The 22,663-nt window shown below is 32.4% G+C and overlaps 1 protein-coding gene across 3 annotated transcripts in view; it reads left to right on the forward strand.

Annotated features, from left to right (window-relative positions):
• Positions 1-2,799: 2,799 nt before the first annotated feature.
• Positions 2,800-22,663, forward strand: part of Snu (ABC-type transporter snustorr) — a 53,285-nt gene continuing 33,421 nt past the window's right edge. Inside the window, exons 1-2 of one of the 3 annotated variants that reach the window (XM_083101122.1) lie at positions 2,800-3,025; positions 8,541-8,793. In XM_083101122.1, coding sequence (XP_082957248.1) covers positions 8,714-8,793 — 80 coding nt within the window. In that variant the 5' untranslated portion in view covers positions 2,800-3,025; positions 8,541-8,713. Of the gene's footprint in view, positions 3,026-3,095; positions 3,264-8,540; positions 8,794-20,999; positions 21,354-22,663 lie in introns of those variants that run through there. The other 2 variants (XM_083101131.1, XM_083101140.1) reach the window with 2 other exon arrangements.

The following is a 22,663-nucleotide window of genomic DNA, read 5'->3' on the forward strand; positions in this document are numbered from 1 at the left end:
ATCATAAGATTTGAAAGTAAAATTTCATTATTGTAATTCTATTATGACTATAATTGCTGGTATACAATTTGTTTTATATAATAAATCTGTGAGAGAGTCATGTGTATTGACTGTTGTAATTTCTTAAGATAAAGAATTACTATTAAGAAAAATAATAAGGGAAATAATCATAGGCTGATAATCTTATAATATATCTTTGTCATTTTCTACTTTAAATAAATATGCGGAGACTTAAATAATCGTAATTGTAACTTAATAACTCTTTTCGACATATGCGCGACAATTCATTACGAATGTAACAAGCGAAAATTGTATCAAATTTGCAATTGAATCTCTATATGATCATTACATAACATATAAAATGTTAAAATATAATAAATAAAGTTATCAAACTGAAGATATTAATCGAAGAAATGCGCGTGTGTATAAATAAATCCTTATCATGTAAATTCTTGTTATCCTATTCAGAATCACGGTCAGTATAATTCCAAAACATCTAAATTTTAAATGATTAATGATAAAGCTAATGTGCAGGAATTTACTGAATAAAGTCTGAACAAATTAGTATTCGTAGCATGAAATATTTTTCTATGATTTTTTTATTTAAAAAAATGATAAAAGGAAGCATATTCTTGATTCCTCTTCTTATTATTATATATCGATATAATAAATGTAAAATCAGTCATATATAATGAACAATGAAAAGGTCTGTTAATTTAACGTAACGTGTTTAACTAGATGATAATGAAGCAGTATACACATAGATAGGTATGTGTGGCGATCTATCTCAGTCATGAAGTATGTGTATGTGTGTGTGTGTGTGTGTGTGTGTGTGTATGTATGTGCATGTTATCATTATCTATAGGCATTGCTTAATAAATGCGCAACAAATGAATGCATCATTTATACGTCTTTTGTCATTCTGTACATACAATCATCCAGTCTAAAGTGTAAAATGGCCGTACGCGGAAGATGACGAGACCGTAGGCGGTACACTTTCGTTCGTGGCATACATGCTCAGGATTAAACGTGTATATGTGTACGTATGTATGTATACATGTATATGTATCTACATGGATATGCTGTTGATTCGAAACGAAAGCGACTAATGTGACAGTGCGCATTCACGTGTACGTACCTGCATACGATCGAGGAGCAGGTTTCACACATGCTCGCGGATATATACGAAACTTCAGCCAGTGCATATATAAAAAACTGGTTATTCATATGTATGCACTTATGTCGCCTTGGACGGTGAGTTTTTGTGCGATTCGACCAGATTACTTAGATCGGAACATACAATTCTACGTATAAGCATGAATTTTACATTTTTATGTTTTTCTTTTAATCTTCCCGTCGCGTTAATGTCGCGTTAACTTTCCCGTATCACGGGAATTATTATTCCTGACTTGTAATTTCTAACAGATCTCCTGCTCTAGAATCGTCGATCTCGACTACGGCGATTTAAAAAAGTAATTTTTAAATCTTTCGTCCGAGTAAAATTCTCTTTCTCTCTCTTGCGAATTTTAAATTTACAAAATTTATTTAGATTTATAGTAATCAACATTTACAAAAAAAAGAACGTGACGCACTTCTCTTGTATTCCATCAACATACGCGAAAGAATAACAAGAATAATTTAACATTTTCTTTCATATTAAATAATTATATAAAAAAAAAACAGACTGTCTCTTTTTTATATAATACAATAATAAAACGTATCGTACATAAATATATAAAAGTACATCATTTTGTGACGAATAGAAAAACATGTGACCCTAACAGAATGACGCGATTAAAGATCGTCGCTTACAGCTATTGCGCATATCATATTAGCAGAATAAAAATATGTGTAAATACGCGTAGAAGTATAATTTACTTAGAAGTCATGAATAAGTCATAAATAAATGTGTGTGAAATACGTGCAGCATATAAAATAATTATAATACTGGTCGATAGATAAATAAGAATAATATGTGACCACAAAAAAAATACTTATATAATCATTTAATTGGAGATCAAGATGTATTTATCTGGGTCAAACATTCTTGATGATATGCTCAATGTCTATTATGTCTAGACGATGTATTATAAAGTCGTAATCATTTTAATAAAAGATGATTTATGTATTACAGATAAGCGCTGGTACACAATAAATAATAATATATGATAAATTAAATATATGTAAATATTATTTAGAAGCACATTCGCACAAGTTAGTGTTTCGCAACACTAAGCTGATTTAGCAACATTATTGATAAAGCAACTATATTTTCGAGAGGAGTCATTAACTCTTCATAAAATTCTCTTACTGATTTAAAATTCTACAACCGGCAGAAGAGGATCTCCTCCCATTTACCGTGAAAGAGAAAGTACATGCGTGAGGTAAGAGAACTTGAATAATTCGAATCCTTCGATACATTCGGGAATATATAATTTTTATCATTCCGTGTCGCAACAGTATCATAATAAAATTGAAGGTGAACATCAAGAGCGACGCAGGAATTTTCCTTGTTCTCTCGATCTCTTGGTCTTTCTTCGACAAGGTTATCCATCCCTCGATAATTTTCTTCAGTCATTGTCCTACGGAATCCAAATACATTCCCATCTCTTCATAATCTCCCATATGTGTTCCTACGTGTGTGTATTTATGTGTGCGAACTGGCCGAGAGCTGGCTCTGTTTATCGCGTCAGGTGAATGCAGTGGGAAAGACGATGAGGATACACCTTTCTCGCGTGCGTGTGTGAGTGGTCTCTCGAGTGGTGTGGAATGTGCATGTATGTTGCTCGACCGGACTTCGTCAGCTCAGTGCAAGAAGCACATTCAGACGGATCGGTCGTACGCGTATATCCGTCGCGATCGCGCCGAGGCTCTGGATCCGTTCCTCTCTCATTGTCATCGTGGTGCACGCGCGAGCACGACCGAAGAAATTCCGCGCGCGAGCTAACGGGACGAGAGGACGAAAGGGACCACCAAAAGCTTTCGGAGTAACCTCGACGTTCCCGCGAATATACTGCGAGGAAAGGTGCGAGTATATGAAAATAGTGATAAGAGATCGTGTGAGAGACAGAATTTCTCGACGTAAAGTAAAATCGCTGCCCGTCAACCTGACGTGCGATCGCGTTCCTCGATGTGAGTAGACAGATTCATCGTCGCGTGAAAAATCGCGCGCTTCGATGTGAAAACTCGTCTCCGTTTTCTTAAGTTTATCATCGGATTTAATTGCCGAGATCTTACTCTCTTGATTAAGATAGACGGTGAAGGTAATGAAAATAATTAATAAAACGCACGCACACACACACGCACACACATATAATAACGCGCGCACGCGAAACTGGACGCAACTAGACTGAAGAATGCAGTCAAAGTGGGGCAAAATGTCTAACATTTGAAAACTGAGAGTTATGCGAGGAATGAGAATAAATGTGAAATGATACTTGAGAGAAAGTACGTGATGCTGTGTCTAATCGTTCATATTCGATATTATAATTTCAATTTTATTAATGTTTATCTTAGCTTAAAGAAGAGGTTAAAGATGAAGTTGGGTATCTCAGAGTACATTGTAAAATAATATGTAAATCTCTAGGATTTTTCAAACTGAAAATATAACATTCTTTAATAGACCTCGTTGGACGCGAAAGTCGCGGTTGTGATACACGCATAAAATAGATATTTTCTCGCGTATATCATACTTCAAGATATTTCCTGAGGGACAACATATGTTGGAAATTATTCTCTCTTTGAATCTCTAAGAACGCTATCTGCAATAAGAGAGTTTTGATCTCAATTCGAATGCATTACACCGCACTTTCCTACTTTCATCGCCAACTGGAGGATCGATTAATCGAGAGAAGATGTCTTGAAGAATAAAAAGAGAACTGATACCTTTTGAAAAGAATTCTACGTATCTAAATTAAATGATTTTAATCACGACAAATGATGAATATCGAATAAATTAGTATGATAGAAGTGGCAAAAATAAATTTCTTTAGATATAAAAAATTGAATATTTTGATGTGAGAGTAACTTTCTAGACGATTATTTTCGGAATATGAAAAAACGTAGAATACAATAAAAAAATTCATTATTGTTAAAACTTGTGCAAAATATTCAGTTAAGTAATGTAATTAAATAAATTAATTTCATAATGATTAAATAATTCCATTTGCACTTGTTGCAACGTCGAAAATAACACAGTATGTACACATACTTACGACTAACTATTGTGTAACGTAAAGTAAGATTGACGATATCTTGCTAATAAGTTGACTTGCTAATATATCCAGTCATGTATAAGTTATTAGGTTGCACTATCTAATATGCAGTTCATATTTAAAAATTGCAAATATCAAATTATTATAATTATTATTATTATTAAAGTATCGATATATTTTTGAGATTGTACAGAATTTGTTCCTTCACATGATGTGTATGTATACGTTAATTATCTAGCAACCATAAAAGATCTGTTTGGAGGATCGATTAATCGAGAGAAGATGTCTTGAAGAATAAAAAGAGAACTGATACCTTTTGAAAAGAATTCTACGTATCTAAATTAAATGATTTTAATCACGACAAATGATGAATATCGAATAAATTAAATAGTATGATAGAAGTGGCAAAAATAAATTTCTTTAGATATAAAAAATTGAATATTTTGATGTGAGAGTAACTTTCTAGACGATTATTTTCGGAATATGAAAAAACGTAGAATACAATAAAAAAATTCATTATTGTTAAAACTTGTGCAAAATATTCAGTTAAGTAATGTAATTAAATAAATTAATTTCATAATGATTAAATAATTCCATTTGCACTTGTTGCAACGTCGAAAATAACACAGTATGTACACATACTTACGACTAACTATTGTGTAACGTAAAGTAAGATTGACGATATCTTGCTAATAAGTTGACTTGCTAATATATCCAGTCATGTATAAGTTATTAGGTTGCACTATCTAATATGCAGTTCATATTTAAAAATTGCAAATATCAAATTATTATAATTATTATTATTATTAAAGTATCGATATATTTTTGAGATTGTACAGAATTTGTTCCTTCACATGATGTGTATGTATACGTTAATTATCTAGCAACCATAAAAGATCTGTTTTTATGCGTCCACTTTTGTAGCATTTCTTATTTAACACTACTATAATTCATATGCGCGATGAACATTAATGGGTTACATAACAAATTGCATAATAAATTGATTGCCTACTACTACATACCAAAGAATAGGCTCTTTATATAATATTAGGTAATTGATATTAGAAAACAGATTTTACACATATAACATACATGCAATAATTTTATTTGAAAGTATCGAGAAGAAATAATTCATCGGACCACGTGTGACTGATCAATTCTGTAAATAATTCAATAATTTTTATTGCGCGTTACGAGATATTTGGTTATGTCCGTGTTATACGATGATTTTCACGTGATTCGTTTGTTAATCGTGAGATTGTAGTCTAATTATTTACGACGTCGCGCCAAGTCGCGTGACGCGAATAATTCATTCATTGTAGCAGCACGTGCGATCATTCTTCTACGATTGCACATGCTGCACTTCCCACTTGCACAATGCACGAAGCCGGGTGGAAGCTTGCGGTCCATCTCATACATATAAGTATCACTGTGTGCAATAAGAAAAAAAATTACCGCGTATCTGAAAAATTAACATTTTTAAATTAAACATTTTAAAGAAGTCGAGTTAAGAGTAAAACACCGTCGTTTGGACGCGTCTAACGCCATAATCATGAATTATTTATGTGACTTGAATGTATGCCACAGTAGCAAAGGGATTCAAAGAGATCATCATAATAATTTACATGAAAGCCTTTATTTTATTAAATGAAGAAAAAGAATACGCGAGCACGCGGATAGTGGTTGTCACATTTTCGTGCGATTCTAGCTTCCATTTGCTTAGAAATATCCATTGTGCCGTGCGGTTTTGCGGTAATGGGATTTCATTTTCCGAGATCGCGTTTCTCAGCCACACGCAGACATTTAACATGTCTCCGAGCATATATTGCATATTAATTAGAATCAAAGAGTCGCGTGGTATTTTCATATCAGACACGATCAATTCTTTCAAATCATATTGTAGCAATTCGAAAATATATTCTACATAAAATAATATAATATAAATAAACCATAAATATAATATAAATAGACAAATAATTCTGTACAATGTTAGCAATATTTTCATATAAAGACTGGATAAAAAAAGGAGAGGGAAAAATATATCTAATTAAGTTTTTTATCTGTCATTCGCGCTTGTGTGTGTGTATATATACATGTATATGCACTTTTTTGCACACTCACATTCGACAAGCTGGTTATTGTCACTTTCTTTCTTTTGGAGAGAAGTGGAATCATTAGTTTTATTTTTCCTCTCTTTTTATTCTTTAAATTATCATCAACATTCGATTTATATTATGTTTCAAATACATTGCTACGTATTCATTTTTCACATCAATTAATATATGAGAAAATCTCTCTCGCTCTCTCTTTCTCTTTTTTTCTGTTTTTGATGTGCAAATTGTTAAAATCAAAATAAACAATGATTTCTCACGTAAAGTGAAACTATTGTTTCGCGTAAAATTTAAAATTTAGAATGATTTATGAAATAAGGTCGTAGATTGCACAACGAAAACAAAGAGGTACACACATAATATGAAAGTACAAATTAAAAATCAAGACTATCTTCTTGGCGGATATTCTCGGTAAGTGTATTTCGAGAAAGTCTCGAAGAAAGTCTTTGGATCAAGGTTCATCTAAAGATGGCAATGCTACTCCCATTGTTTGTTAATAATTCTTGCATTCTATAATGGCAACTTAACGACTTGCGACTTCGCTTCTCGAAGAAAGACCGAAATCACACATCCTTCGCATATTTGAGAGCCCCTTATCTTCACGCGCGATAGGTATTTCACGATAGTTTCACGAAAATGTATAAGATATTTTTCAGGTAAAAATTTTTAGGTAGAAACAAGACTTTGTTCGTAAATTTGTCGTCGCGAACGCGCGATTCCGCTGCTTTTACGAGAGAAAGAAAAAAAGAGAAAGAGAGAGAGGCCAGAGTTTGTCAAGGTAAACGCGGAGTAAAGTCCTACAAATTCTTGCGACATGATAGATCCGGTCGTGCTGTGAATAAATATCACTAGAACACGAATTTTTCTTCCTCTCTTTTTACAGATAAGCAATTCACGAAATAATTAATCATGGGGGCAACCGATGTTGCCAAGAAAACAATGTTGTCGTATTGTTTTAATTCTCCTTGAAATATTGCGACGAATCTTTTCTTCGTCTCATCTCGTTCGAATTCACGGAGTGAAGATGATCGAATACCTAAGCTAATAACTCTGTTTTAATGAGATACATGCGGTAGTGAATGAATCACTACAGAAATACGAGTCGCTTACACGCGTGGGATGATGTTATAGTTGCGCGCCATTCATGCCGTAAGAATTATTATGGCACCACGTAAGGATATTTTTTCGCAATAGAACCGCCAATGAATCTCCATACTATTGAATCGTGTCCACGGTATCTCGGTTACGAGTTAGAATAAACATTACAATGGCAAGATTCGTCACTTGATCATTTCGATTATCTGAAATAGCCAAAAATTTGATTATTTTAAGCAATGATTTTAACTATAATTTTCTCTTGATGTTCTCATTTACAGATATTTATCTCTATTATTTTTTTAACCAAAATTCAAAGTGAAAAAATTATTAAGTAATTATATATGTATTTTTTATATATTTTTTTGTATATTTTTTGCATCCTTTTAACGCGATAATAAAATGCTGTAATGCAATGTTGTTTTATGCTAGCGATCTTAAAATGTTCTCTCTACTCGGTAACGGTACGCGATTAAGTAACATCCATAAACGAATTGGATCACGCGTGGCGTGCGTTCGCGATCTCTTACTTTCAATTGCTGGTCGCTCGTACTCTCACTACTGCATCGTATATATCTGTCCCGTGGCCGAGATATATCCTAACAAGCCAAATAAAATGATCGTTATTCCCAGTAAAACGGCACAGCCGCATTTTCTATTCCACTGGCCGACAGATCGTTATATACCACGCTTTCTTCCTAATGACCTCGAGCGTGCACAATTTTGCGCGAACACGATGAAGTCGCGTTTAAAGTTTCACTTTCTGCTATTGTCATGAATGAGCGTGCACTCGTTAGAGCAATTTTGTGAATATTTTGCCGCGACGGAGAAAAATCAACATTTTCACCGCAGCTCGCGATACATATCAGCTGCTATCGTCCGTATTTATATGCAAGAATATTTACAATCAAACGTTAAAAAAGGAAAATAGGCAGAAGAAACATCGTTTGCGCAAAATTTTCACTGATGACGAGAAAAGATTCATTTCGATTACGGCCAGAAAAAGTATTCCGAATGCGCGGGACGAAAGCAGAATTTCACTCGATTATTCAGTAGTATCGTGTTATCGCGATGCGCACCGTCGCAACAGGAAGCCTCCAATAATTTATTTAACTTTCAGCGCGTCGATCGTGCCGGATGACGTGTTTTTAAGTGGAAACAAAAGATGAACCCTCATTGTTGAATCAACAATCGCACTCTTCCGCGCGTGAGTCTCCGCGAGAAACCTCAGACCGTTTCAAGGATCCGCAAGGTGAAGCATAGATCTGCACGAGGTGGGAAATAAGTTTCGCGATGGATAACAAGGGGTTCCAGGATGAGGAGCAACGGGCGAAGATAAAACGAATGTTCAGCTGGAGCGATGGACTTCCCGGGTGAGTCTCGATTACTCATTAAACTTGAAAGAAATCTCCCAGACCTCTCGGCTCGCGATTATTTCACTTTTTAAACGTAGAAAGTTTCATGTAAATACGTCCGCGCGTATGAAACTCTGTGAAAATCAAAAATACACGGTATTTTTAGAAATGAATTCTCGCCGGCTGACTGGCAGATTTCTTCTTACATGCATAGAGATTATGCTCCGGAGAAACTTGCAAATTTACTCAGCGTACACACGTGAGCATCGACATTATCGGTTTTCGTTTCTTCGAGAGTGGTCAATATTAATTATTTATATATAAATTATACGTCGAAATTCATGTATAATATATCTAGGGATGCGCACAGTATATTACGGTCCAGTAAAGTTTTCTTTGGCGAATTTCTAAGAGAGTTCCTAGCACTGCTTACGCACAATTGCCAGGAATTTTCGATTGCGCGATCTTTCGGTGCATTATATGCGCATTTTGCAAACGCATTTAGCGTCGCAAGGTGAGGAGCAAAATAAGCAGAAGCAAAGTCTATTTCTCTTTAATGCGCGGCTCACGGGGATTTTGTAATACATTATGAGAACTTGGACTTACAAAGAATTCGTAAATTCTCCTTGAATACTGATGATCGTTTTATGATAAACAGTTGTGGAAAAGACCGACTGTAGATGTTTTCCATACGCTCGTATCTTGTCTCGCGCGTGCGATGAATGTAAATTTTAATTTCATTTTCCGTAATCTTAATTCGCAAGAATTCCTCAGCTTTCGAACGCCTGTAATTCACAATATTCTTTTTCGAGGGGGAAAAATTATGGTTTTGCGATTTTTGATGGATTCCACGAATTGTTTGAGGAGACGTAGACGCCTCGAGTTTTAGGCCACTCCGTAATAACGTATGTCCGGAGTGTTATTTCTACGAACTCAATTTTCATATAGAGAGGAACTTACACACGGCACATTACTCGACAGACTTACTCCGACGGGGCCGAGTTAGCAATCGTGCGTGAAAGTGGCCGGCAATGGCCGGTAAGAGACCAGATTTTGCCTGACTGCAGCATTATACAGTGAAAGGACAAACGCAAGCGAATGCACGCACGATCGTACGTAATGCATCCTCGCCGTTAATATTAGGACGTTTCTGTGACACGATTTAGCAGTAGCAGTTTTTTCCCCCGAAAATGTGTTCCTGAAAACAACAAAAATATTTTTCAAAATATCATGATAAAATATTATTTGAAAAATTATAAAAAGAAGATAAATTATTTTTAGAGAGAGTATGCGTGAATAAATCGAAAGAGAAGAAAAGAATATATATGTAAAAAGAAATATCAGGAGATAAATATGTAAATAAATTTTTAAATGTAACGAAAATATATGTTAGAGAAGGCATTTATATAAACGAAAGAAATAAAACGCAAAGTCTGAATATTAAACATATTTCAAAAAGCAATTAATTTAAAGTTTCGATTATTTCTCAAAGAAAACTCGAAATTGCCTTATCAGTTGTCCATTTCTCTTAAATATTCGTGAGATTATTAATCGCAAATAATTGTATATAATAAATAATAATAAATATAATTATATATAATAAATAATAATTTAAATACTAATTTAAATAATAATTTAAATAATAATTTAAATAATAATTTAAATAATAATTTAAATAATAATTTAAATAATAATTTAAATAATAATTTAAATAATAATTTAAATAATAATTTAAATAATAATTTAAATAATAATTTAAATAATAATTTAAATAATAATTTAAATAATAATTTAAATAATAATTTAAATAATAATTTAAATAATAATTTAAATAATAATTTAAATAATAATTTAAATAATAATTTAAATAATAATTTAAATAATAATTTAAATAATAATTTAAATAATAATTTAAATAATAATTTAAATAGTAATTTAAATAATAATTTAAATAATAATTTAAAATAATTTAAATTTAAATAAAGAAATCTCTATTTAATTATAAGTAATTGCGTATGATATTTTGAAAAATATCATGAAAAATTAGATATTTGGAAAACTATATAAGATTAGAATAAGATCAATGTATAATTTTTGTATAATTTGAAGCAAGAAGAACAAGGGCTTTTTGCACACGAACTTTTTTTACTTTTAAAGAATAAAATAGTCATCAATTGTTGTAACTTAATTCTATGATGGTAATGTATGGAAATTTAAAAAAAAATTTTAAAGGTAACGCGTTTCGTAAACAACATTTTTATATCCATTTGATTATCCATAATTTGGCAATATATATTATCATGACTAGAAACCATAAAACTAAACTCGAAATGCATGTTTATTCTCTTATCTTACAACCAGATCCGGAACATAATATTATATCTTCGCTTGAATCTTTAAGCGTCAGTTATTTCGCTTGATGAAGATCTGCGACAATCATTTATTTTATAATGGCACATATAATGCTAATTTATATACCAATTAATTAACATTTTATATTAATAATGCTAGATTTTAAATTAATTATTATTTATTTATATATTAACTATGTTAATTTGCACACTTTTGTAAGTGAAATTAATTTCAATTAATTTGAATATTTTTCTAAACTTTGTTGAACTTCAATTAAATTAATGTGAAATTTTTTTAGTTATTTTTTTTAGAAAACATGAATCTATTTCAATAAAAATAAGGAGTTATACGAAAACGAAAGTATACGTTGCCAAGTTCGAAAAGGCACATGCTTTGCATACTAGAGAAACTAGCGCGAGATCGTCTGTAGCGATCGATATTAAGATTGCGAATGTTTATCCACAGGTATATCTTTCAAGTTAAGGTGTTTCTGTTAAGTATTTCTTCCAAGAGATGGCACTACAACTTCTTTTCCTCTTTCTTCTCGAGCACGAAGGTTCAAATTAGCATAAACATTTTTCTTATTTCGCAAATGCTTCATGTTAAGAAACGATTAACTCATCGACCTATTTCTCGATACTGCAAAAATGCGTCACATAAATGATACCGTTTAACCGCAATTCCTCTCTTTCTATTAAAATTTTCAACGATTATGTCAATGTATATTTGTAGATTGTTAAATAAATTTACAATTTTTAAGAGAAGATATTGGAAATTATTAATAATATTCTGCAGCAAATTTTTAATTCTTAAGTTTCTCAAGTAAATTTTAAATAATATTTCCGTAAATTACAATTTAAAATGATCGAATAAGTGTTTTTTCGTTATCTTGCAAATTCATCATCTTGCAAATTAATTCGTAAACAACTTTTTCAAAAGATGATCTTTTTGAAATTCTCCGGTAAAGAGAAGCGACAGTTTTTATAAATATTAAAAAACTATTTTTAAGATATTTCACAAATATATATATATAAATGTTTATGTTTATTTATTACTTTTTTCTTAATCTTCATAACAGTAATCAAATAAAACATCTTATTGTTCTTGTAGGCTTCCATTGACGGCATAGAAATTAATTATAATTATTGGACGAAGGTAATCATGATTTCTTCACGCTTAATTTTCATAACTGCATCATTTTTTGTTTCATTTTTTTAGGAAAAATTCTTGTGCAGTCATTATTCAAAAGCAAAAAGTTCAAAATATGAGATCTGTTCAACGTAATCGAATAATGTTTGCATATGTTATTGCAGTCTGACAATTTTTAAATGCTTCTTATTGCGTCTGTGTGACGTCAATAAAACCAAATCTTTATAAAATATCAACATAACCATCAATTAATTATATGCAATTATATGCAATTAGATCCGTGCATGTTGAATATATAAAAAAAAATATATATATATATGCATGTACATGTATATTAATCAAAGACTGATTAGAATATGATCCTCCGCAAAATGTCAAGATACTTTTTAAAGTTCGTCGGATTTTTTTTCGATTATATGTTATAACAAAAAACAATATTGAAAAACATATGTTTCCTTGAACGAATATATTCTTGACATTCTTTTTAAATTTATATATTTTTCTTATTATAATTTAAGTGTTCTTTAATTAATATTAAAATATTGTAAATATTTACTATTAATTAATCTTAGTTGATAATAATTGTTTGATATTTTTTTTCATTTTTATTCAATTTAAAATCATATAACAAATTTTTGAGCTTTAAGTTACTTTTTTCTTAATATTTATTAAAATTTCTAAAACTAATATTTATTGAAAAAAGAAATTAGAAATATATTATATATTTATGTGTGTACATATGTGTGTGTGTATGTATTATACTTCTTGTATCTATACACATTTTGTTATATGTATAGAAATTAATTTCGATTACACAAGGAAATTTAAGATCTCATCCATTAAATTGAACGATAAAAATTCGTGTGCGCTCGTCTCTCCCCATCTCTTTTGTGCTACTTGTATCTGTTGAATATTAAACGTGACTTTGTGTATCACAAATGAGCACGTGTAAACATTAAAGATCGTTTAAGGCTGCCTTCTTTCTCCTCCGGATATCATACCGATGACTCTAATATATACATTACACACACACACACACATTATATATATATATATATATATATATATATATGTGTGTGTGTGTGTATTCTTAATAAATAAGCAAATAATTTTATATTGAATATCATATAAGCATAAATATACGGAATACTTTATTTAAGAATTAGTTACAAAGATATTAAATATTTTGAAAATGTAACAGATAACGAAATCTTATGTAACCCATAATTTGTTTTCATTTTATTAATTATTCGAAGCTGGCACGTATTTATAGCACGTGTATGCGATGCAAATAATATTCGTAAATTTATAAACATAAATTCAAAACTAATGTATACATTTTAATGGAGTAAATATTTAAAACAGATATAAATAGAACAATACAATTATATTTCGCATCACGTATAGCTTTATAACTGCAGCTGCATTATGCAAGATGTATCGTAATTTATCGATACTTCTTTTATTTATTATTTTTAGATTCTTTGGCCAATTAGGATTTTATTTGGTTAACAAAGATATTGCGTGATTTAAATGTCTTAATAATTTAACTTAAACATCTATAAGTTCGTATAAATTAACTTGATAATATCGCCTGATGAATCAATTGGCATTTTTGTCGCCGCTTTTTTTCTTTGTGCACAATTTATTCAGCTCACTTTCCGGATGCAATTATATGAAAAAATGACTTGTAATGCAACAGATTTAATTCATCATACTCGGAAAATACAAGCGACGCTAAGGGAAGTATATTGTGGAGAGAGATATTGTAGAATATATTGCGGAGCAAATATTTATTCGTCAGACCTGTAGTTAAGGGATTGAGTTTTAGTGACGCAAAGAGAAGAAAAAATCTGTGTATTTTCCAGTGAACTGAGACTAATGCGTTATTGTCTTCGAAAGACGGGCGTTTATTTACCCAGATAATTGCCGGTCAGCAGTAATGTGTGACCTGTCGACGTAATGACGTAGTACGAGGTATGCCAGTTCGAAGGTTACGCATCGCGTATGAATCCGATAACGCATATTAATTTTTCGCGCCTTTGTTTATATGAGCATCAGCACGTACAGCGTTTCCTCGCCGAAGTTTGATAAATTAACGGTCTTATCCCAAGTTTCTCGTTTCGTCACGTTCTTTAAAAATCATTAAAAAAATTGGCGAGCACAGGTGACGTGATTATAAATCGATAAAAGAATGCTATCTTTTTTCCATGAATTTTATGTCCATTAAGTTAAAGAATTTCTTCATTCTTAACCGTACGAAAATATAATAATTATACTTTTCACACGGAACGATGATAATTACAATCTAAACATTTCGCATTTTTGCAGTTATATCAACTGACACACTCTAGAGTATGTTTCATCAAGTTCCTACAAAATACGCAACGGCAAAAGATTTACACGTGATCCGAGAAAAACTTTAAAACTTAGCCTCTTCTTTTTTCTTTAAAAAACTTATAGCCTCGTAAATAATATGTCGATTTTGTTTAATTATGGACATAGGCATATTAAGCGCGTTATTACGTGAGTATTCACAGAAGTTTCTCTTGCTCTGTTATGTCACGTATCATTAATGCTGCGTCACTGAAACACGAAAAATCTCGCAGTTGGAGCTTACATCGTGGACACGAGATTTCAGCCTCGCGGGACACGCGGGGGAACGGAATTCCCGTATGTCCGAATATTGATACGATAGGCATACTCTCGTCGGACGTTCGATCGCTCTTCCTGGGATTTACGTAATCCAGCGGCAGCTGGACTGACCGCTTTCACGTCCACGCCGATGTCTTCGACCGCGTTTAGCGACCTGGTTAGTCGATAATACCATGGTATTTTCTTGGACACTCTCGATTGTTCCAATTGCTATCGTAAAACGCGACAGAGAATCTATTTCATCGGAAGAATTTTAATCGTAAATTGTATAAATAAATAATAAATATACAAATGAAACGTATGCTACAATAAATCGATAAGAAAATTAACTGTATCCAAAATAGGAAAGGGTTTGATCATTTAAAAGAATTCGGAACTTCTTGCACTGGTCAAGGCTGTTCGATGTAACATGTATTCATCGAATCAGTCCCGGGAAGATTGTTCAGTCTTCATCGATGATCGTAATGAGGATCGCGTGCTGTCACTTGACCCGATAGTCATCGAGTGCATGCGCGTCGAAGCGAAAACTTTCGCTTTTGCGCGAATGGATCTACGATGGTATAGAGAGATATTTGAAGACTCTTAGACCTTGATGACACGAATTCAGATAAAATTAACAAATTTTTTTGTGTTAATGTATAATTAATATATATATATAATTAATTTACACTTTTATTTGCTTAAATTATACATTAATCGCAGTGTTTCACTAAAAATTGAATTATAATTATTTGAGGATATTGTATTCGCCCAAATAATCATCAGAAAATGCAAATTACATATTTTCAAAATTATTGATATTATTAATAATTTATTTATATGCTATTTATTATTTATTACATAACGCGCTTATTAAGAGAAAAAGAGATATTTGCTATTAATCATCAGTGACGTGCAAACGCAAAATTCGCTTTTCTCATCGAGCGTTCATAAATTTTAATTGGGAAACAAAAAACGCCTAATGTATGAAGTGTTTTTTTCATTTTTTGTGCAACGAGAGCCACATTGCGTCATTAAGTTACTTTTATATGGCGAATGAAATCTTTGTATTTTAATACTATTCAATATTTGGACACCGTTTATTCTCTGTGCGAAAAATATATGAAAAGCATATATATTTGTATGACGTTTTCTTTCTTATTCACAGGATAAAGTGAATGAAGAATGTGTGAATTCCTGACCTTCGTAAAGAATTCACACATTTTGCATAACTTTCAAGTGAAACGCGACGTATATAAAGAGATTTCTCGATTCTCAGCATTCTGTTCTCACTAGAATCTCCTCCGGAAATGAAACTTTTATATTTTTTCTTAAAACAGACAAGTTCTATTTGTTCCGGCGAAATTAATAGAAATTAATCGATCATTATACAATGATGATTATAAGAGAATGATAACAAGAGCATAAATCTTATTATGAATGGATACCATCGGGAAACTTGTGAATGTATAGAAATCAATGTTATCGCGCATTTTGCCTCAGGGTCGAAAAATATCGAAACAACGTACATATTTACGTGAGACTGTCGTATAAAACGCTTTCACTATTCGACACGATTCGGCTTGACGTTGAACCAAAATTCCGCCACTCTCAAACAAGTCATCCATCTCCGAATTCTTGTTCCAATCCACTTTCGGTTTCATACGAGGTGTAACCAATATCTGTATAATTCGTCTTTTTATTTCTTTTAATAATTATGAGGAGATAATTATGATAATTTCTTCGAATTCCATATCCTCTCCTTCCCTCCTTACTAGTATATCGGAGAATAAGTTTTTAAATAATTCAGAAAAAGCAAGACGTTCTTTTGTTTTATACGAATGTAAATTTTGAAGGATATGTTTTAATTTGTATAGAGAATAAAAACGATTAAAAATATGATCGATATCGCATCGTCTTCGACAGAAAAACTCATTAATTAGCGATGCTGACGACGTTAAGAATTTTCTTAGAGACTTATGCCAGAGGATTAGTAATTTGCACATAGCCAGTCGCTCTATTTCGAGACTGGAAAATTCGAACGAGCTGTGAATTTTACGAAGGCGCACCTACCCTCGTACGAGACACGATTGCAAATTTGCGATTGCAAACTATGGTCCAGCACGTGCATATTTCAATTTAAGCAACCGGAAGTCGTGACTTTACAAATTTCTCGCTGAAATATTGCCAGGATATTGGAAACATTCATTGCAAACTCTGCGAAATACGCTAATGCGTGTTATTTGGTATACATGTCTATCGTTTGGAAATCCACACGATATCCAACAATCGATACGTCCTTGCGCACGCGTATAATTATATTCACCTAAAAAAAGAATGACTAGCGAATATCCCTCAAAAACAGCAATTTCCTCGCTTACGCCAGCACAAGATCTCTTAAGATATAAAGTTACAGTAGCATACTTCCCTACAAAAAGAGATATAAAATTGAAAATTAATTTGTTTTGCACTCCCGTATAAATTACGTAAAATTTATGTGTAAGTTATTTCGTGAAAACAGGATGCGATTTGGGGAAAATCTAAAAAAAAAGCATTTATTAAAAATAAAAGATTTTATATCTCTTACAATTAGTATTTTAATAATCCACGAGGATTTTTAATCATATACTCTAATTTATATAATAAAATAATTACGGTAACGACGCACGGTATAATGACAGTCACGCGTCCAGAAGCGATACTAACGATAATTGACTCGGTTTTTTCTCCTCGAAACATTCGATATATTATAAATTTCGTATATGAGTCATAACGCACGCAAATTTCAACAATATGAAAGAAAAAAAAATTCATAACACTCTGTTATTTAATCAGGTTCACATTACGTCAGGCGCTGTAGCCACGTTGCGCAATGTTGGGGAAAGTGCAGACCGTCTTGACCACTGCTATCGTGGTCGCTACTTTATGACCTGAAATAAAATTGTCGATGCGAGAACAATCGTATTTGAATGACTCGAATGAATGACTCTTATCGCGAATAAAAAATCAACGCATGAGGAAATAGATTGTTCTTTATCCGTCTGTTCAATTAATATATACGTTTGTATGCGAAAGAAATGACGTGAGCGACCAATGTGAAGTTTAATTGCCTCATGTCGCGTTACAATTTACAATACAGATTTATCGAAAATTTTCCAGAAGACGTTTCTTGAAGCAAGAGAGAGAACGCAAAACAATTCGTAGCGCATGATAGGTATGTCATTGTACACCAAATATGACAAGTTGATTCGATGAATGCATACAGCAACGTAATGCTTATAAATTAGTCTCCATTTTGTTTTTTTCGTTTTAACTTGTAATAAAAATCGGAGGAGATTTATTATTACATTAAACATAATAATTCATCGCTAAATCAATTTATTTTAATATAATCAATTAATTTTAATATAAAATTTTAATATAAAATCAAAGTGAGAAAATTAAGTAAAAAAGCTTAGGCTAAAATAAGATGATAAATTATTTATTTTTATAAATTCCTACACTTGCATTAATTTTTTTTTAATATATAGGAAGTCACTTCCATGCAAAATATTATCACCAAGAATTGCATGGAAAGAAAAATTATTTAAAAAGACGAAAGGACACGACTATTTCAAGTCGTCAAATCTGCCAAAAAATTCCTCTCGTAAGGTTCCGATATACGTATCGAATCATCAGAGCAATATTTTGCAACGATATGACACATGATATTTCCTTCACCTCGGTAACCCGACAGCTTAACAAAAAGTTGCTAAATACAACAGACAGAGATGACGTGTTCCGCAAATCTCATCAATCGTAAAGTATTTTTATTATGATAGTAAGACACAACAAATATATAAATTGGAAGCAGCAAAGTTTCAATGATGAAACTTCTTGATTAAACAACGTTCGTTAATTTACTCAGAAAGAAAGGAATACCAAGGACGGATTATATGAGAAGATGCTCAAGAAGAAGTATCGGTATAATTATTTCGCGTTGTTGATCATTAATAGTAAACTTCGTGAAATTTACCCGATTATTTATACTGTGATATCGAAAAAAAACGCTGGCGCGCGTAAAAAATTGTTCTCCATTTATTCCGACATGACATTTCAACGCCCGACAGATTTCGCGACGTCGTCGCCGCTTTGTTATCCGGGTTTTATAACGAGTTTGAGGAATATTATTCGCAATGTGCACAACCACGAGATTTAAATGATTTCCACGGTCGTTAACCTTCCATCGTGTTTCCTTGTTTCGCCGTTAAATAAATGAGCGGCAAGAATTTTTCACGCCAACAGGAAGAAATTAGGTTCTCTGTCTATCCATCAATCTTATCTTGTTTAGATTACATTAACTTTTATTATCTAATCAAACATAATCCATCTTATACAAGAGCAATTTTGCATTAAATACTTTCTAAAATATTTTATACGCAACATATGTAAATTATTCTAAAAGAATTTCTCTCATAAAGAAAGAAGAATTAAGATAATTTTTTTTAATTTTTAAAAGGATTTCTAAGGATTTATATAATTAATCGAGAAAGAATGAAATTATATTTATATCGATACACGTGTACACAGCGTGCGCTTTATACGTACTCCTCGTTAAGTTTAAACGTCAAGCGACATCGGGAGAATCTTCAATATCTTATTATCGACGATAACAATAGGATGGCAAGGTGTTTTACCAAATTAACTACCGGAAGCGATCAAGCTGTACGCTAGCGGGCTCAGGAAGTCGGTGACTTGTGCCCTTGCCGTTTGCAATTCGCTGGCTAATTTCGCGTACTAAACGTCATAATTATGCGTCGTTGAATTACTCGGCGAAGAAACGTCAAAATGGAGAATTGTAGGGTAAATAAGGAATTCTTGACTGAAATAAAGACAAACGATCATATGTATTTACGCTGACCAATTTACGATCATTGCTAGAAGATTGCTAATCGTTAAAAGATTGCAGGATATACATCTTCTTGAAAACGAAAATTGAGCAATCAGATAAAAAATTGCGTGCAATTTACGAAAAAAATAACTTTATTTTTTTAAAGACAGATAGAGATGGAGAAAGAAATTAGATTTCCGTTAGAACAAACTCAGAATATTCCCTTCGAGATGTAATACAAACTTCACAGAGTGTTCTGTGTAATGAATAAGGAAAGAACGAAAGGCAAAAAACGGTGATAAAAGTATAAATATAATCCAAAGCAGTCTCCGATATAAATCAGAAACGCAAAATTACGTCAGACATTACGAACGGAAATTGATACAAGAGAAGAGGAAATCTACGATAGTTAACCGGATTGATACAAGTGCGGATAAAGCGGAGAAAGCGATCTGCAAAACGGATCTCCGGCTCGACCTGCCGAGGAACTGCCTTTCGCGAAGTAATGGGAAGAGGTAACTACAGCTGAGATGAGCGAAAGCGTCGTCTGCACAGCGTGGTCAAGTCGGCTTCTTGAAGATAGAATCGGTTCCATCACACCATCCGTGAATAAAACCGAGTGCTGTCAGAGATATAAAGCTAGATATTCTTCGGTATACTTTTTCTTCTCTAATTCAATTTTTTATAAAGTACTATTGTATTTATGTAAATTCAGTAAAATGATCTGATATTGAAAAAGAAAGATCTTCAATCTTAATCATCTTAATAATTAGTTAATTAATATATTGTATAAGCTTTTGATTTAATTTCTGAATTCGACTCTGATCATGTTGACGTTTAGTACGCGACTTCAAAAGAAGCAAGAATGTTTTTTGCAAAAACATATAATTTCAAGATAATCATAGTTTTTGACGTCAATTAATTTTTCCTCAACTGAACACAAAAAAGAGCAGCGCACCGATTAAAGGCAAAGGCGATCAGCTGGTAATCATCTCGAAATCTCCGTCGAGAAGTCAGGGGGGAAAATCGGCTCGAAGAGCGCGACGAGGGGTCGATCGGAAGAACGAGGAACGCACGGCGACATGGTAGAATGCAACAGGTGGAAGAAGGCAAGGCGGAGGGAAAGCGTTCGCCGGAAAGAGATCGCCTTGGGGAGTCCTACCGAGGAAAGGAGAGAGAGACCCAAACGCGCGCGACGATGCTACCGGCCGCACAAGCCCACTCGATGTCGGTCTTCAGTCTCGCGTTAGGACTCGAAAGCCGCGGTGGAACCGATCGAACTTCGATCGGCCGACTACTTGTCCCTCCCCTCGTAACCCTCTATCACGAGGCGTAGCGTCGAAAATCGACGGCTCGACGTGCGCTTGGTGTTGAACCCGGGTGTCAGTGTGTGAACGAAATTTTTGACAACCGGTGAACGAATCTTGATGCTGCCGATCGTCGCATCTGCTCATCCACGTTCCTCAACTACGCCGAGGTCCGACAGGAATTATACGTGAAGAGATCCCGGAGGACCTCAACGAGGAATTTTTTAATAGACCACCATCGGTGGATCGTTGCGGAGCTGCGAGAGGTATTGATTCTAGGGGTGCGAAACTGATAAGATGATTACACATGAGAGATAGTTATATAGTACAAATATTTCCGATTAAAATATGTTACTCGTACACATAATTCGTAGAGTGACAAGATTGACGCATGTCATTGAAATTGAAATATTGAAATTGTTTTAATTATTATTCATTGTCAACAATTAATTATCATTATTTCATGAAGTTTATAAATTAGCCTGATTAATCTTGAAGTAAAAATAAATAATAGCATTTGCTGTTTATGAATTAATATTTCGATACAATGTTACTTCAACTGAAATTAAATTTCTACCTCGTTTGTATTGAGATATTTAATACAAGATTGACGATGTCATTGAAATTGAAATATTGAAATTGTTTTAATTATTATTCATTGTCAACAATTGATTATCATTATTTCATGAAGTTTATAAATTAGCCTGATTAATCTTGAAGTAAAAATAAATAATAGCATTTGCTGTTGTATGAATTAATATTTCGAAACAATGTTACTTTAACTGAAATTAAATTTCTACCTCGTTTGTATTGAAATATTTAAGACAAAATTGACGATGTCATTGAAATTGAAATATTAAAATTGTTTTAATTATTTTGCATTGTCAACAATTGATTATTATTATTTCATGAAGTTTATAAATTAGCCTGATTAATCTTGAAGTGAAAATAAATAATAGCATTTGCTCTTTATGAGAATTAATATTTCGAAACAATATTACTTCAACCGAAATTAAATTTCTACCTCGTTTGTATTAAGATATTTAATACAAAAAGTTACGATATACACAATCATGACTCAGAGATCAAAGAAATGGCGATTAAATTTTTGTATAACAACAATCAAAATTAAAAGCTAATTTATTATCAAACACAATATTCTTCTCAACGTCATTTCAATAACATGTCCTTTATTATACGATAAAGACTAATAAAACTTTTGACTTTATGTAATAGGAAAGAGATTTCTAATAATAAAGTTAAAGCGTGTTATAAAAGATACGTTTAGTCGAATAAGCAATGCGCGTAAGTGCGAAAGAACATTTACAAAGAGTCAATACTCTTCTCTGTAATACTCTCTTTAGTTCCAAAAGGCCCGTGGTATCTAGAATATCTTCTCAAACAATCCATTATGTCTGCCAACACACGCGTCACGTTCATTCTATTCGCATTAATCTCGACATAAGAGAACTGAAGAATTTTTAGAAAGAATGTCAATAAAAATTTGCTAAAAATCCATGGTATTTGATTTAAAGAAGCCGCTATTAATGGAGAATTATACGTTCGACTGCGATAT

Source organism: Camponotus vicinus, unplaced genomic scaffold (assembly GCF_025532165.1).
Source record: "Camponotus vicinus isolate PSW18456_S1 unplaced genomic scaffold, iyCamVici1.0 SCAF_1, whole genome shotgun sequence".
NCBI classification, from domain to species: domain Eukaryota; kingdom Metazoa; phylum Arthropoda; class Insecta; order Hymenoptera; family Formicidae; genus Camponotus; species Camponotus vicinus.